This window comes from Artibeus jamaicensis, unplaced genomic scaffold, assembly GCF_021234435.1.
Source record: "Artibeus jamaicensis isolate MK-2021 breed Jamaican fruit bat unplaced genomic scaffold, CSHL_Jam_final contig_465, whole genome shotgun sequence".
Classification (NCBI taxonomy): Eukaryota; Metazoa; Chordata; class Mammalia; order Chiroptera; family Phyllostomidae; genus Artibeus; species Artibeus jamaicensis.
In genome coordinates, this window is record NW_026521843.1 from 28,613,298 (window position 1) to 28,629,779 (window position 16,482).

Here is a 16,482-nt window from a genome sequence, read left to right on the forward strand (position 1 = left end):
CCCAGTGCATGTTCCGGTGACTGGTCACTCCTCGCCCTGCCAGAGTGCTGCCCCTTGGGAGGCTGTGTCTTACCCAATCTAGGCAGCCTCTTTATGCAAAGCATTCCCGGTAGGAAGCCATGAGAAGCCCAGCCTGCCCAGAAAGCCCCGCTGTGATTCTAAAACTCTCTCTGGGAATCAGGGACTGGAAACAAACCGTGGGGACTAAGGTAAATAGGGAAGTTAGATGGCTAAAGTTCTTTGCAATGTAATAACTTTCTGTTTTGTTTTTGGATTGACCACCCCTCCTCACTACCCATATTCTTTTAACTAGGAGTTGATGGGTAAAAACTCAGCCTATTAATATAGGTTTCTCTACATGTAAAACAATAGCACACAAATCTTCAAGCGTGCCTCTCCTTTCACTAAGCATATTGGAAACAGCATCGGGAAGCAGTGAGGGGAAAGCTGGTTTTACTCTGCAATCAGTTGCTGAGTAGCTTGCAGTTAATGCTTTGGCCACTAGAGGGTGATCAAAATTGGAAAGGAATTGCTGAGAAAGTCAATATTGAGGAAATAGCAACTGGTTATTATGTTTGATTGATCCAGGGCCAGAAAGAGCAGGCGAAGACGTAGAAGCCCTAAAATAGTTTAAGCTGAGATAAGTGAATGAGTTTGTAATATTCAAAGAGAAGGAATTTTGGAATAGCCCTCATTTCCAGCAATGTAGTATATTTTTTATGAACAAGATCTTGAAGTCCAGCAAGGAAAAAAAAATGGACAAAAAGTCAGGGGCAGAGCTGTGCTCCTCTTTTAAAAATAGATACATAGAAGCATGTGTTTGTTTCTACTGGGTGTTTTTGTTTTACTTCTAAAACGAGAACAGCTGAAATAATTTCTGAATTGTTCTGGGCTTTTGAGCACAGACTCCCGGACGGGTCCTGTGGTCTGGGCCCTCAAAACCCCACCTGGTGAGAGATGAGGCCCATCTTTGGAAAAAGTTACCCGCTACTCTGTGAAGCAGCCCATTGTGTGTTTCCCCTGCGTGTGGACATGGACGTCAAGCTTACTCCTAGGACAGAGAGTTCTGCAGCCATGACCACGGTGAAAGGGGAAGGAAGGGATTTGCAGGGCACTGCCAGACAAAGCCTCATCTCTGTCCTTTCTGCTGTAATAATCCTTGCTAGTTAGTGGCTCCCCTTTTGCCTGAATTGGAGTAGCATTCTTTCACACTCATTGAAGGTACACTTTATTAAATAACTTGGGAAGAGAGGGTGGAGGATTCATTTCTGAGCCCCTCTGAGTTCCTCTCTGAGCCCTAGGAGTTGTAGACTAGAATGAGGTTTTAATCTTCACATTCTTCATTGGCTCGTTTTTGCTACCTATAAGAATGGTGAACGTCCTATAAAATATGGACTTGTTTCTTTGACACCCAGAAATCATGTAAATATCTTTACAAATGAAGTTCATGTAAATTTCGGTTAATGATGTGTTTCTTCATACTAATTAGCAACCCCAAGTTAATGAGGTTTCCTTGCACTGATGGTTTCTTTTATACAAAAAAAAAAAAAAAAAAAAGGCATTGGGTGACAATGGAAAGAACAGTCTTGGCATCAAAGGCTTAAACCATAGCCCAAGGGATTTAGATTATCATCAGCAGCCTGCTCCAGCAGCAGAGTTTTACTGAATAGAATCTCCTTTCTAGATTAGATAGAAAGAAGAATTAGGGAGATACAAGGAAACATTTTCTAACACTGGTTACACTCTGATCTAGGTGACGGTACAAACTGTGGGAATTGGAAAGTGCCTTATTGGTCTAAACTTAGCAACATGATAAATTACTACAACAGGCAGAGTTAGAGTTACAGAATTTTTTCTGATTCTCTTAGGTTCTCTCTTTGGGCTCCTTAGCATTGTAGATTTGCTCCTTGGTGCTTCCTGGTCTCTGCTTGTCTGAGTCCCTGGTCTGGGATGTGTGGAATGCATCTCCCTTTGGTGTTATCTAGGGGGAGGAAGAGGGAGGGGGCACTCTCATTGCTCACAGTGAGCCTGAGCTTTCTACAGATGTTGCTCTTCATTTTTAAGCAAAACATGGAGGAGAAAGTGTTGACTTTCTAACTTGCAAGACCATGCTCTTAAATTATTTGACCCTTGCTCATTCTTGACTTTTTGAAACCTTTTATTTAATTTCTTCCAGATTTCAGAGCTAGGATAATAAAGTAGATGATAATAATTCCCCAAGGTTCTTTTATTCAGACAGGTACAGGAATGGGAGTTGATGTCATAATTCCCAGTTTATTGAAGCCGAAAAGCCCACTTAGGGAAAGAGAACACAGGGAGGCAACTGTTTAAAACCTTGAAAGAATGCTTTTATCTAGTATCCAAAGGACAGGGAACGTGTCTTTGGGTGAACTAACTCCTCCAAAAACCTCACTGAGAAACAGTGTTTGGGGTTTGTCATGGCTTCTAATGGAGTCTCCAAACAGTCTGTTTCCCAAGAAGCGAAAGCAACCATCACTGCAGGTGCAGGTGCACTCTACCTCCTCCAAGGGACCTTCTGTCTTATTGTCGGTCCACTTAAGCTTCTTCACAGACCGAAGAAGACTGCAGCCATTTTGGTAAATGATTGGCCGTGCTTCCCATCTGAGTAGCCAAAGGTTACTTGTGTGTGAGAACCACAGTTCCGATAAGATCTGCTGTGACTACTTTTCAGATTTTAGCCCAAACTTTTTTACTTCCTATTCTAGAATCAGATACTTCTGACAGGTCTTTATATTAATGCTGAAGATAGAATATCACTGGAGGTCAGAAGTATATGGGGCAGGGGGCGGGGGGACGAAAATTTAAATTTCTTCCAGTTGGAAAACTATCCCCGAAATATCTTTATTCTATTTTTGAGCCATAAATAAATGATTGCAGGTGCTTTGAGTCATGTTGCTGATTCCAGGAAAGTGTTTGCGCAAGTTTAGAAAATAGAGCAGACCAGTTGATTCATGCTGGAACTGGTGGCGTTGCCTCCGGAAAAGCCAAGGCACCCCGGCCCTACGCACGTGGGGCTTGTGCAATGGAGGCTGCTCTTTAGCTTGTCTTAACTGTCTCTTCTGAGACTGTATCGCTGCCTTTCTCCATCTGCCCCCTCCCATCTGCGAAGATCCAGGGACAGCACCCCTCCAGAGTGCATTTCACAGACATCCTGAAGGTCTGGATGCTGATAGCCCAACAGCCATGTTAGCTTGGCATTGCCCTTGAGAAAAATGTAGGAGTAGCAGGCTGCGCCCTAGAGGGGGACAGGAAGTGGGAAGGGGCTTCAGGGTTCTGCAGGGTGCAGCGGGGAGGGGGTAAGGCAGCCCTGTACTGTCGATACTGGGTGAAGGTAAAGCATCTATAAACCTCTCTCTTCCAGTGTTTTCTTGTTTCCCCTCTGTTACTGCCAGCACACGCATTTGAGTGCCGGCTTGGCTACAGTCGCCCCAAAGGAAATGTTGAAATAATAAGAATCGCCTACCTTTATTTAGATCTTGCCTTCCTTCCCACCTTTCTTCATCCCAAAATTGTGAATGGAACTAGATAAGCGGAGGTTTAATCTGGGCTAAGGCTGTGGGTTGCATCTTGACTTTCCTGGTCTCTGGGAGAGAGAGTAGGGAGCCATCTACACCAGTTAGAAATCCTAGACTTCTATTCATTTAACAGCTTTATGTTACGTAGTACATTTTGTCCAAGTAAATCATGAAAATAAGTTATTTCTAGCACTTGGGGCATAGTCTGTGCACTGATCTGTTTCTGCCTCTTGTAAATTTTCCCTTTGGCTGATTGGAGCAGGGCAGAAGTCTTGCTGTGCCATCAGGGTTCAGGTCTCCATTGCCACCAGCTGACCCGGGGCTATAAGTAGTGGAAAGGCTGTCCGGAGCTTCTTGGAGAGGAGGCAAAGGCCAGGAGGGAGCTCTGTGGTGAGGTCTGCCTTCATCTTGCTGATGATTCTTTTGTCATTGCTTCTGTTTTAACCAAGGTGGCAGAGTTGTAGCTCACCCAGAGAGACTCAGCAAAGGAAAACTAATTTGGGCCATTAGAACTGGTGGTAAATCTGAATTATATGGAACATGTTCAAAAAGGTGACATCATACTATTTTTGTGTGTGAACAGGAAACCCATTGCTGCCAGGTAGAAGTTCCTCAGAACCTTCCATTCTAAAAAGATAAGTGCAATTTTAATTGGCGTCTTTGCTAATTAGATGAGTGCTGTTGATGTGCTTGCTTAACAATTTGTGTCCTTAAATGAGTTACAAATTTTCATGCGTATGCATTGGCTAGTCAGTAGCCAAGTGATGCATTTCTTTAGAAAAATCAATTCCCAGTTTGCTCCTAAGATGTCACAGTGTCCTATCTGAACAGATGCCAGATGCACGAAGTGCGCTATGTGGTGAGTGTGTGTCCACGGAAATAATTTGGTTCCAACGGTTCGGTTTCAGGAGAAAACAGTGGTACTGAGCAGAGGTTTAGACTCCTGAGTAAGGGCAGAGAGGCAGAGGTGAGGGGTACCTGCGAGCCCAAGGCAGTGGGTTTTGTGCTCTTGCTCGACTCCTCCACATGCTCAGTGCACATTTAGATACAGGCCCAGACTACACGGTACAAAATGAAACACCACGTGTAATTTCAAGAATAGATGTGTCTTGGAGTTCTGAGAGAAAGACAGAGAATGGGCAGTTCCCGTGTCGGAGGCAACACCGGGTGGGGGGCGGGGGGCTTGCATCTAGTAGATGACCAACAGGTATCTGCCAACGGTTGATTGGCACTTGCGAAACCAACGGGCTAACCTTCCAGTTAGTGTGGCAGAGCTGGGAGCCCAGAGCGAGGATTGCTGATTCTTATGAAACCAGTTCGCTTCATAATAGTTACTTAGTTTGCCTCCTACTTGGCAGACCAAGAATCTGACACAAAGTAGAGTAGCAGTAAAAGTCATATAAATCTGGAAATGTGTTCCTTTTCCAGGCATTTGTTTAGAATTTCCTGGCACTGGATTGTTTGTAGGTCAGTATTGCAAAAGCACACACATTTTTAACACAATACTGTGGTTGAAAGCAGTTTCCTCACCAACTCACTGGTTATTTTGCTAATCAGGGATTAGTCAGAAGACAATTAGAATATCGTTTGTTTTCACTGTCCTTGAGAAACACTGGTGGTTTGCCTACACTTTACATCATTGGTGGGTAGATCCTTCTGTGGAATTCTTAAAAGAAGAAGCGTTATGAATGTGTATAGACCTTAGCTGGTCTGTACTCAGGATGAAGAGAAGTTATCTGTGTAGGCGAGCTACGTAACTAATCAGCCATCTAATTTATGCGCATGCCTACTTCATTAGGTTCAGTAAAGGGATTCAGAAGGAGGCTTCAGGGCCTGCTCTGGAAACCAAGACCATAAACTGGTGTTGAATTTTGGATTGTCTAAAGTAATGGTACTCACCCACCCTGGTAATTCAAACACTCTTAGCTAAGCAAAACTAAAATTGTATTAACTATATTGATGGGTAATTCTAATTAGTCATTATTTATTTATTTATTTTTTAAAGATTTTATTTATTTATCTTTAGAGAGAGGGGAAAGGAGGGAGAAAGACAGGGACAGAAACTCAGTGTGTGGTTGCTTCTCACACGCCCCCTACTGGGGACCTGGCCTGCAACCCAGGCACCTGCCCTGACTGGGAATCAAACTGGTGGCTCTTTGGTTCACAGGACAACAGTCAGTCCACTGAGCCACACCAGCCAGGGCCAGTCATTATTTATGGAATGACTATTACATATATGCAACATATAATTCCTTCTCTCAAGGACTGGGAAAAGTCCAACTGAAGAAGTAGGGCAGAAAAATAATGCTGAGTGAAAAAACCCCCTCTGGCTGAACAGTGGTGTAAGGTTATAATGTATAGGATATGATTAATCATCACATGGGTGGTTGAAGTACTACTGTGAGTTCACAAGAAGAAGAGTTCTCTGTCTGCTGTCTTCACTGGAAAAGGCGTCGCCAAAGAGGAGAATGGGAAGAGGAAGTGTTCGATGTGTGGAGAGGAGGGACTCGGAGCAGAGTTGCCTGGGTGGGTCACAAAGGACCAAGAGCAAGGGGTGGCTGCAATATGAGAAGAAAGACTGGGTGAGGTTCTACCTGGACCACTCAAAGTCTGGTCTGAAGACTAGTGGCACTGTTCCACCTGAGAGCTCATTGGAAATGCAGAATCTCAGGTCCTAACCTGGACCTCCAAACTCAGAATTTTGGGGGTGGGGTCCAGGAGTGTGTGTGTTTAAGTGCCCAGTACATTCTTTCTGTGTGCTAAAGTGTGAAAAGCATGACTACTGATAATTAGGGCTCTGTTCCAAATGACAGCAAAAACCTGTTGAAGGCTCTTAAGTGAGCTGACAATCCAGGGCATTTGGGAAAATGGCTTTTACATAGAAGCCTCTTTAGTATTCTCGCTCACTGTGCCCACCATCTGCAGGGTGAACTCCATCCAAATTGCCAATCGCCCAACTGTTGATGCTGAAGTCAAATAACTGGTCTTTGAAGTGGTGGCTTCAGGCTGAGGATAGGTCTTATCTGAGCAATGCTGTAGGACGCATTTGTGGTGCATTTTTATAAGCAGGTTTTTTTTAAGCGTATGCTTTGCAAGAAGCATTTAAATCAGCAGCAATAACAAACATACCTAGATGATTAATGCCTTATAGTTTAAAATGCATGCATTCATGTATTTTCTGACCATTTAAAAAATCAGTTCCCACCTGATTGGAATCAGTTCATTTATCTGGAATTGATCAGGAAATGTAGATTTCCACATTATTTCCAATGGGAAATATTTTCCAAACTAGATCATTGTAAGAGCATAGGTACCAATGGAATTACCATCATGATAAAATTAGCACACATTTTTAAGTCTTTGTAAAAATCATTTAAAATAGTATTTCAGTTTTATTGGTGACTCTGGTATAATAATGCCTTTGGGGCTCTAAGAAGTCAGGACTGCTGTTTCTGTTTTAAACAGCCCCAGATTAGCAATGTTTGGGTCAGTTCTAGCAATCACTTAGGCCTTTATTTCTATTTTAAATAGCCCCAGATTAGCAATGTTTGGGTCAGTTCTAGCAATCACTTAGGCCTTTATTTCCCACCTGACTGCTCCAATAAGCAAGAAAGAATGGAGTTTTCTTCAGGTTAAAATGCTCACCTTAATTTTGCCTACCGTATCATAGAGTTGTCCTTGGCCCATGGACTTGAGAGTGGTGTTAGCCTCTGTGGGTGTGGATCACGTGGTTCTGGGCATCAGTGCTTCCCTCCCCACTTAGAGAATGTTTCCCCTGATGATCACGGGGTAATGTAGATGTTGGAGTTTGCCAGAAAATAGACCACATGAAAGACAGGATGTTGTATTCACCGAGACTCCAGGTTGACCCGGGAGATGGCAGGGGCGCTGGGGAGAGGAGCAGGTCTCTGCCGCGCTCCTTTAAAAAGCAGCTGAGTTTTTGTCCTAGAGATTGAGAACCATGTTTATAAATACAGCCTGAGCAAAGGCTTAATGTGCAGACCTGAGCACTGGGTCATGAACCTTAGCTCCAAGCACCTTTACTTTCCATGCATAAAATATGAACTCTATTGTCAGCTCTATTGAATGATGCTCAGAGTGGCTCTTGTCGTAATGGAAAGAGGCCTGGCTTTGGGACAAACGGGCCTGGGTTCAAGGTCTGGCTGTATTATTACTCAGCAGCCCTGTGGCCTTGGGCAAGTCAGCTCCCGCCTCTGAGCCTCTGGAAAATGCAGGTATTAGCACCTGCTTTCGAGATTCTTGCATCAGTGGAAAGGTAGCTCATAATTCACATGTGGTAGGTGCTCAACACATGATTGCCATCCTAAATCTCTCCTTGGTCGTCTTCTCGCGTTGGCCTTAGAGTATACTTTTCTAAGGGGAAAACGAAGGCCAAGATGGAGATGGTTTGCTTCCAATAGCGAGGTTTCCTCACTGTTGCCCAGGGACACCCACTGCATCCCGTCTCTGCGAGGCTTCCCCACCCGTGGAAGGGTCAGACCTGAGTCCTTCTGATGCTCCCCCGCTACTCCTCGAAGTCCCAGCTCTTCCGTGGAGCTTCCTTTCATTATTTCTTCATCTCAAATCCACTGATAATACAATACCATCCCGTGGTGGTAACTCACATTTCATTGGAACTTCTCATTCCTCCAACTAGATCGTAGCCTTTGAAGGCTCTCTGTAAACACAAACTAACTGACCGATAGGTCGTTTGTTCATCACTACACCAAATGCAGCCACCAAACACAGGCTTGTGAATGAAAACTTAGAATTAATATTTTCCTGAGCAGTTCTTTTTCTTTTTAAGATGCCTACAATTAAGGGTAACCTATTTTAATTCTCCGTGAAGTTGCTACTACCGAATATTAATTCTACAGCTGGAGAAGCCAACACCTCTCTTTGGCCAAGCTCACAAAGCCCAGAAGCACAACAGCTGAGCCAGGACTCCCATGCAGGCGGACGGGTGCAGCGCCTGAGTTTGGACTGCGTCGGGGAGGGTGTGTTGGAGAAAGCTATCAGAACATTCAAAAACACTCATGACAGAGTATCACAAACAGGACGGAGCACTGTCCAGGCATGAACAGTTTCAGTTGAGGTTCTCGAGCTCCCAAGCTTTTTTTTTTTTTCCTCATTCATGGCATTAACAAGTCTGTTCAGATCATGGATTTCTACATTGAGAGAAACCAGCTGCTTATCCGAGTTGCTGTGCCCTTGGTCCCCGTCACAGGGTGACTCGCTCCTGACACTGCCACTTGCTTTGGCTACCTCACCACCTTGCCAGGTTGTTAAGAACAAAAGGTTTGTGGACAGATCAAACACAGGCCGTGTCTGCCCTGCTTCTGCAGGCCCCGTGGCCTGCTCAGTGCGGACTCCTAGGTGTCGACTGGAGTCTGCGCTCCTAGATTTTCGTAAAACAACCCGTGCCGGGATTGAGCGCCTTCTTATGCCCACACAGCCGTGATCAAACCCTTCTTCAGAGAGGACCTGTGCTATTACACCAAGTATTTATAAGTTTATCTCAGCACTCTGCCCAGTGTTCAGAGTCAGCCCGGGCAGAAGTATGGAGATCAAAGAATTTAATAACCAAAAAACTTCCTCTCATGCTCAGCCTGTCATCAAATGCGTCTTAGTGAGGTGGTACGGAAATCCTCTTCAACGTGCCTGCAGCCACCAGCCATACCACTTAAGGTTTAAAACAATGTGATCCAGTGATCAGAACCCGCAGGACTGAGTGGTGTCTGTACGTCATGTATTATGTCCACGTTGCCGGTTTCCCCCAGGGCGGCACATCTTCATTCTGGCTCTGATACAGGAGTCGGAACATGAAAGGGCCCGAGCGCAGTGGTGATGTCAGCCGCGCTTTCCTGCCGTCACGCAGAGGTTTGTCGGGCTCAGGGCAGCCGTGCGTATGAATCCAGCAATGTCTTTATAGGACAAAACGTCAAGCCCAGTGTGACTGACAGAAAGAAAAAGATAAGAAATGCAGTTACAAAAGCCTAGCTCTCTAGCCACGGTTGGAATTTCAGGCCCTTGATGTGACTGTGTCTTAGAGGTGCGGAACGCACTAAGCCCAGTGTCAGAGGCACAGTGGGTGCTGTGTCATGGCATCATCGGAATGGCTCGGATGAGCCCGGCATGGTGTTAGGCTCTGCAGGGGGACACGGCCCCGGTCACTCCAGGAGATGCTTCCTGTTCTACCAGGAAATGTATCGGGGAGGGAGGGTTGCTTGTTATTTTTCAAAAATAAGATATTTAGGACAGTGGAAATGGGGAAGAGATGGAGTAACTTCAGGCTACCTTGTTCCAATCTATCTTGAACTCTGCTTCTAGAATAGTTTTAAATTTTTTTGAGTCCTCCTCACCCAGGCATATGTTACCAATTTTAGAGAGTGAGGGGAGAGAGACAGCAAGAGAGAGAAGCATCTATCGGTTGCCTCTGGTACACACCCTGACAGAGGATCAAACCCACAACCTGGGTGTGTGCCCTGAGCAGGAATCAAACCCACACCCTTTTGGTGTACGGGACAGTGCTCCGACCAACTGAGCCACCCAGCCAGGGCTAGAATAGTTTTCATTTTTTTAACATCAGCTTTCATGATGCCGTTTTACAACTCAAAAGATTTCTAGAGTTCTTTACTTTGCACCTGTGTTTGCAGAACCATGCGCCCCACCCCAGCCCCACCACTGCCTGGTCTGTCTCCGTCCTGCCTGTATCCAGAGTTATGGAGCCGTTTCCTAGGCAGCGAGTTTTCTCACGGGCTTCCCCCTGCCCCGCTCATCCCCGTATACAGCGTTCACCTTGCTTACTGCTGCCCCGCTAGGCTGCGCCTCTAGCTCACCAGGCCTCCTCCTTGCCCCTTCTCCCTCCTCCCAGTATTCAAGACCTCGTTCAAGTGGCCCTTCCTTGAATTCAGACTTGCCTCACCAAATTGCTGGCCAGTTCCATCAATACCACTAGCATTATGAAAAATAAAACATGGAAAGGGTTTTCCTATGACTGTTTCTTATAATGGTCTCCTGTAAGTGGTAAGGCCCGAATGACAGGCAGTTACTTTCTGGTGGAGCCAAGAAACTATGGCTCAGATACATGGGCGTCACAGTCCAATTTGAGACAAGAGAGTTAGCGCCTGATGATGGAGCATTTTGCCTTGCTGTCTATGGTTTCCTGTCTTCAGTTCCTAGCTCCTGGACACCCAAGCCATGGCTTAGGTCATATTCCAGACTCCAGTCACCTACCCCAGGGTTGGGTACCCAAGAAAGACCTGTCGTGGTGATGGGTGAAATGACGTCGACACACGGGGGAGAAGGAGATGTGACTGAGTGTGGGGTGAGGACCTTCCGATGGCACATTGTAGAAATCCTTCATCATGTCACATCAAAGGCGAACTGTTCCAAGTCCAGTCTTTTGTTGGGCGCTCATGTGAAATGGATTCAAAAGTGATAGAATCTTTGCACATATAAACAGCTAATAAATGATGAAGAGCATGTGTCCAAACAAACCCACTGGCAGGACACGCAGTGCCGCGGAGAGGAAGCCCCCTGCCATCCATCACACCTCAAAGGACGAACAGGGCGGGCCTAGTGCTCCCTTCAAAGGCAGGAAAGGTTAGCGCTCTGGGAAAATGGGGCGCAGTGGGGATTTCTAATGGATGGCGTGGCCCTTCCGGCTCGGAGGTCATTATTAACTATTCTTACCCTAAATGGCCGTGACATATAATCTCTTTCCTAATTTTATTATTTTACTTGGTATCACAAGATCGTAACTGTTTAGACATTCAGGTGAGATTAAGGGAGGAGAAGGCGGAGTAAGGCTCTTAAAATCTTGGGTTACCTCAGAAAACATATTTGCTTACTTTACCAGGAAGCTAGTGTTTTCTTTTGTTTTGTTTTCTACCCATGCCAAGAGGGGATTAGTGAGTAGCCGCTGGGCTTGCCAGCTTTCTTTGGATCTCGGTTTATGTAATTAGGCAGTTCTCAGAGCGACGGGAGGTTCTCACTCTGCATCAAAACACACTTCTCAGATGTGTTAGGTGTGGAGGTCAGAAACTACTCGGACTCACTGAATGGAGGGAGGGGAACTGGAAAACTTATCTTGCCTTAAAATGTCCCTACATAGAGAGGGTCGACCGAGCTTGGGGGCCATGCATGCGGAGCTGTGTTGAGTCGAAAGCAGGTTAAAACTGGGGTTCAAAATTGCCCCAACTTAGAATAACTCAAGATCAGGCTGACAATAGAAAGAACACGGGGAAAGCAAATATAGTTTACTGTTGAATCTCCAGCATCTGGAGTCTCGTCCACGGGGAGTGTTCATCCCTCACGTATTCGACAAAGACGTACTAGGGGCCCACAGTGTGCCCGGCTCGGTTCTAGTTGCTGAGGATTCGGTAAGGGTCTACACTGGCAAAAACCCCTTCTCCTTGATGCTCGCACTGAGGGAGGGTTGGATGAGAAGATTTCTATGCAGTACCTTCCTAGGCACAGAGTTCAGAGCCAGTGGTGATGGAGGAAGGATGAGATGTGTTCCTCCAGGAGCTGAGCATTTCACGGGGAAGTGAAGTCTCTGCCCACAAAATAAGAGAGCTCTTTGGAGCTGTAACTGAGCAGTGGGGGCCGAGAGAGCCGGATTCCAGGAGGGTGGACCAGTCAGAGTGGGCCCCGACTCCAGTTTCCACAGGCAGGAGGCCGGCTGCAGCGAGCCATCTTCAAGTCCTGACACAGCAAGACTTGGCAGATACAACCATCCGGGCATCCTTCGGTTCCTTTTCTCTCTTACAGCCCCCAACCTCATTTGTTTTTCCACCCACACAGTGCTTGTTTTTGAAGGAAATTGTAGCAGTTTTCTTTTGGGTTAGGTTAATTCTCTTTAAAAAAAAAAAAAAAAAGAATTTTCCATAGTTCCTGCCTTCATTTAGTATACTGACTACTGGGAGAGAAATACATCAGTTAAACAAATAAAACTGTAAAACTGTCACTGCTCTGAATGCTACAGTGGAAAGCATAGCACATACTGGGGGGATTTGACCTTTCAGAGAAGTCAGAGACAGCTTTCTAGAAGAGAAGATGGCTGCACTTAAATCTGGAGGATGTGGAGGAATTAACGAGGTGCAGGGAGGGGGGAAACATTCCAAGCAGAGGGAACAGCATGAGCAAAGGCCCTGTGGCAGGAGGGAGTTCTCTGTTGGGGCAGAGGGAACAGGAGACAACTGGAAGTGAGATGACTCGGGATGTAGGTAGGGCCAGACTGTATGGCACATTGAGAAGTTTTCTATGTATTCCAACAGGAAGCCTTTAAAAGAATTAACCAGTAGAAGGAGGGGAGGAAGGGGATGGGTTACAATCAGAATTTCATTTCAGCAGGACACACTGCCTGTAGTGTGAGCAGCATGTGGTGGGGACACTGGGGTTGATGCAGGGAGCAGGCATACAAGGCAAGACTCTAGACAAGAGATGACAGTTGCTTGAGCCAGAATGGTGGCCATGAAGGTGGTAGAGATGGACAGAAGTAGGCAAATATAACACGAACAAAACAGGAAGTACAAAGATACAATAGGGGAATGCAGCAGGGCTTGAAGATGTACGTCAGGGATGAGGGAGAGGGGGCTATTGTGAATGACTTCCCAGTTTCTGACGTGTACGGTTGGCCAAAGGGTGAAGCCCGACCCTGGCCGAGACAGGCACCCTGGATGAGGACCAGTTTGATTATGAAGTCAGTTTTGAACATGTCAGGTTCGAGTGCCTTTGGGGCAGGCGCCTAGTAGGAGATGTCGGAAATGCAGTTGGACAGACGGGTCTGCAGCTTGCAGAAGGGGTCTGGGGTGGGGGTGGACGTCTGTGAGCCCTCCGAGCCAAGGCACACCGAGCACTGTGGGTATGAATGACGTCACTCAGCAATGACAGAGTGAGCAAAGGTGGGGGGGTACAGGGAGGGGGCAGGGGAGAAGCCTACCAGAGGAAGCAGAAAAATCCCTGCTAGAAACAGAGAGGAAAAGCAGCCTGATGGCCAAGGGAAGCAAGTGTTCACTGGAAGAGAAGGTGGTCAGGGGAAATGCTGCCGGAAGGACAGGAAAAGTGAAGACTTGACCATGACAATAATAGCGGCTATAATACTGTCACACACAATGGTATAGACGATCTTTGTGGGGCGCCATTTGTGAGTCAGGCATTTTAATGTATAATTTAGTCCTCCTAAGAAATCTTTAAGGCAGGTCTTATTACCATCCTTGTTTCTACGGATGAGAACACTGAGCACAGAGATATGCACTCATCTGCCCCAGGTCACTCAGCCAGTCCAGTGAGGCAGTCGGGGTGGGAGCTCTTTCTCACTGCACGGCCACTGTCTGTAAATGCCGTGCATCCAGTGTTAGAGGGAAAACAAAAAGTAGCAAGGAAGGGTGAGAGGGAGGGCAGGTGGTTCTTCTTTAAAGATTCGAATTCGTTCAAACACAGCCGAGGAAATGCTCCCTGGTCTCTAAAGCCCAAGTCCAAGGTGGTGACCCTGGAGTGGAGCAGCAGTGGCCATTTCTGATGGGGAAGTGCCTGGTGAGGGGCTTTCCGCAAGTGCTCCAGGGTAGCGGTTCTCAAAATTGGGTCCCGGGACCAGCAGCATGGACATACATCACTTGGGGACTGCCCTGCAGACTCTCAGGCTGCATTGCTGATCTTCTGCATCAGAAACAGAAGCAGCAATCCATCCACGTTCTAATACACTTCCGTGGGACTCGGATACACAAGTTCAAGAATCCTTGTTCTCGGAGATCCTTGACAAGAAAAGAGAAAAAAAGGAAAACTCAAATAACTTCTAATCCATGTATCACAGAAGCAAAACACCTTGGAAGAACCCAGATGGAGAGTCAGTGGATCTCAGCCCTGGTTGCTCATGGGATTCACGCTTCAAAGTACTGATGTCTGAGTCCTCCCCTCGGAAATTCTGGCCTTGTGGGGCTGGGGCTTTTCTGAGCATTCGGTTTTTCAAATGAGGAGTTAGTTGAATGGGAGTGGATGAATGAATGGTCGGTCAGGCAGCCTCTGTACTTCTGAGTACAAAATTGTACTCTGGGAGGAAAGTGAGTCGGGTATAGGATGGGGAGGGCAGGGCAAATGGAAAAGAAGCGAGAGCCTTGGGGCCTTTTTGAATACCAGGAAAGCCTCAAAAATTCTGGAGATTGGGATGTGAGAGAAGGTAGTCTGAATTAATAACAGTTCTTAACGGCAGACTTAATTTTCAAAGAGATGCCAATAATAAAGTAGATGCACTATCGATTTCATGAACGAGGAAGTATCCTTGTGATTTTCACTCAGTCTTAATGAAAGTGATTCTGTGAACTTTGACTGAAAACCATATGCTAGCATTCTCCTGGGAGATCCATTTGACTCCACCTCTGTGTTAGGAAGGTGCTCTGCTCCTCTGGTCTCTCAAACATCACCTTCCACCCCAGCTGCCCTGGCCAGTTTACTGGTCCCCAAGCACTCCCACATCAGGCATTTGTTTGTGTCCCCCCCTCCTCTCCAAGCCTCGCCCCGTCCAAAATCCTGCAGGGTTCCCTGGCTCAGGGAGCACTCCCTTCTTCCAGCCCTTTCAGCACCTGGGGTCTTAAAGGCGCTCTGCTTCTGTCCTGTTTTCATCACTCTGCCCCCTTTCCATCTCCACCCCCAGATGGTAAGTCCCCCAAGGACAGTTATGACTTACAGTTTTGACTTCCTGCCTAGCAGAGCACCCCACCCCCTACAGGCTTAGAAAACTGTCGTCAAGGAACTGTGTAAAGCTGCATTCAGCCCATCTTCTTCCCCATGACCATGGCTCGTGGATACACAGGAACCACCCCTCTGTCCCCAGGAGCTAGGACTGTGGTCTGGCTCTTCTGAGGGCTGAAGCAGAGACCCAGAGGGACAAGTGGCCCTCACAGGAAGGGGCTCTGACACTCTCTGTTCTGTGCTACTTTGTATAGTTTCCACACCTGCCCTGACACATTGTCACACACTCGGTGGCTGAAAAGATAGAAATCTCTTCTCTCACAGTTCTGAAGACGAGAATTCTGAAACTAGCGTCACTGGACCAACAGACGTGTTGGGTGGGCCATGCTCCCTCCACGCTTCAGGGGGGTCCTCTTGCCCCTTCCAGCTTCCGATGGCAGCTGTGTCCCTTGGCTTGTGGCCACATCTCTCCAGTCTGCCTCCTGGTCACATGGCTTTCTCCTCCCTTCTCAGATCTTCCTCTTCTGAGGACATTTGTGATTGCATGAAAGGCCCACCCTGGTGACGGGATAATTTCCCATCTCAAATCCTTAACGTGTCCCCTGCAAAATCCATTTTTTTTTGGCCATTAAAGGGAATGTTCGCCTGTTTAGGGATGTTATGAGCATCTTTTAGAGAGCCCATTACTCAACCTACCACACAGGTAAAGGGAGCTGAGGCCTCCAGGCCTGTCCAAGGCCAGACTGCAGGGCTGTGACAGAAGTCGGTCAAAACCTCAGGTCTCCTTGATGCCAACTTTGGGCTTCTTCACTAGAACAAGGGAATGCCCATGAAAGCAATACGGAGAAAGGGGTTTTAAGATAGCACCGCAGACCCTCACTGGGTGCGCGGTGTGCACTCATTTTCTCTCTGGGTTGCGTGCGTGCTTCCAGGATCCACCCGCCTTGCTTCTTCTTCCTGTCGTGCCCTGGTTCTGCCACAGTGGGCTCCTGGATGCCGGCCTGTGTGGGCAGCTGCAGTGGAACGAGCTAAATGGCGTTTTCTCCTCCCCTTTCAGGACCGCCTCTTTTTCGTCATGGAGTACGTCAATGGCGGAGACCTCATGTTCCAGATTCAGCGCTCCCGAAAGTTCGACGAGCCCCGTTCCCGGTTCTATGCTGCCGAGGTCACGTCCGCCCTCATGTTCCTCCACCAACACGGCGTCATATACAGGTAGTTCTGCTGCCCCACCCCCCTTCCTGACAGCGGGTGGGGA

General features: G+C 47.0%; 1 protein-coding gene across 3 annotated transcripts in view; it reads left to right on the forward strand.

Annotated features, from left to right (window-relative positions):
• Positions 1-16,482, forward strand: part of PRKCE (protein kinase C epsilon) — a 486,343-nt gene that overhangs the window by 370,824 nt on the left and 99,037 nt on the right. For all 3 annotated transcript variants that reach the window (XM_037161258.2, XM_037161257.2, XM_037161259.2), the window contains exon 11: positions 16,285-16,439. In XM_037161258.2, the coding sequence (XP_037017153.2) occupies positions 16,285-16,439 (155 nt within the window). The remainder of the gene's footprint in view (positions 1-16,284; positions 16,440-16,482) is intronic.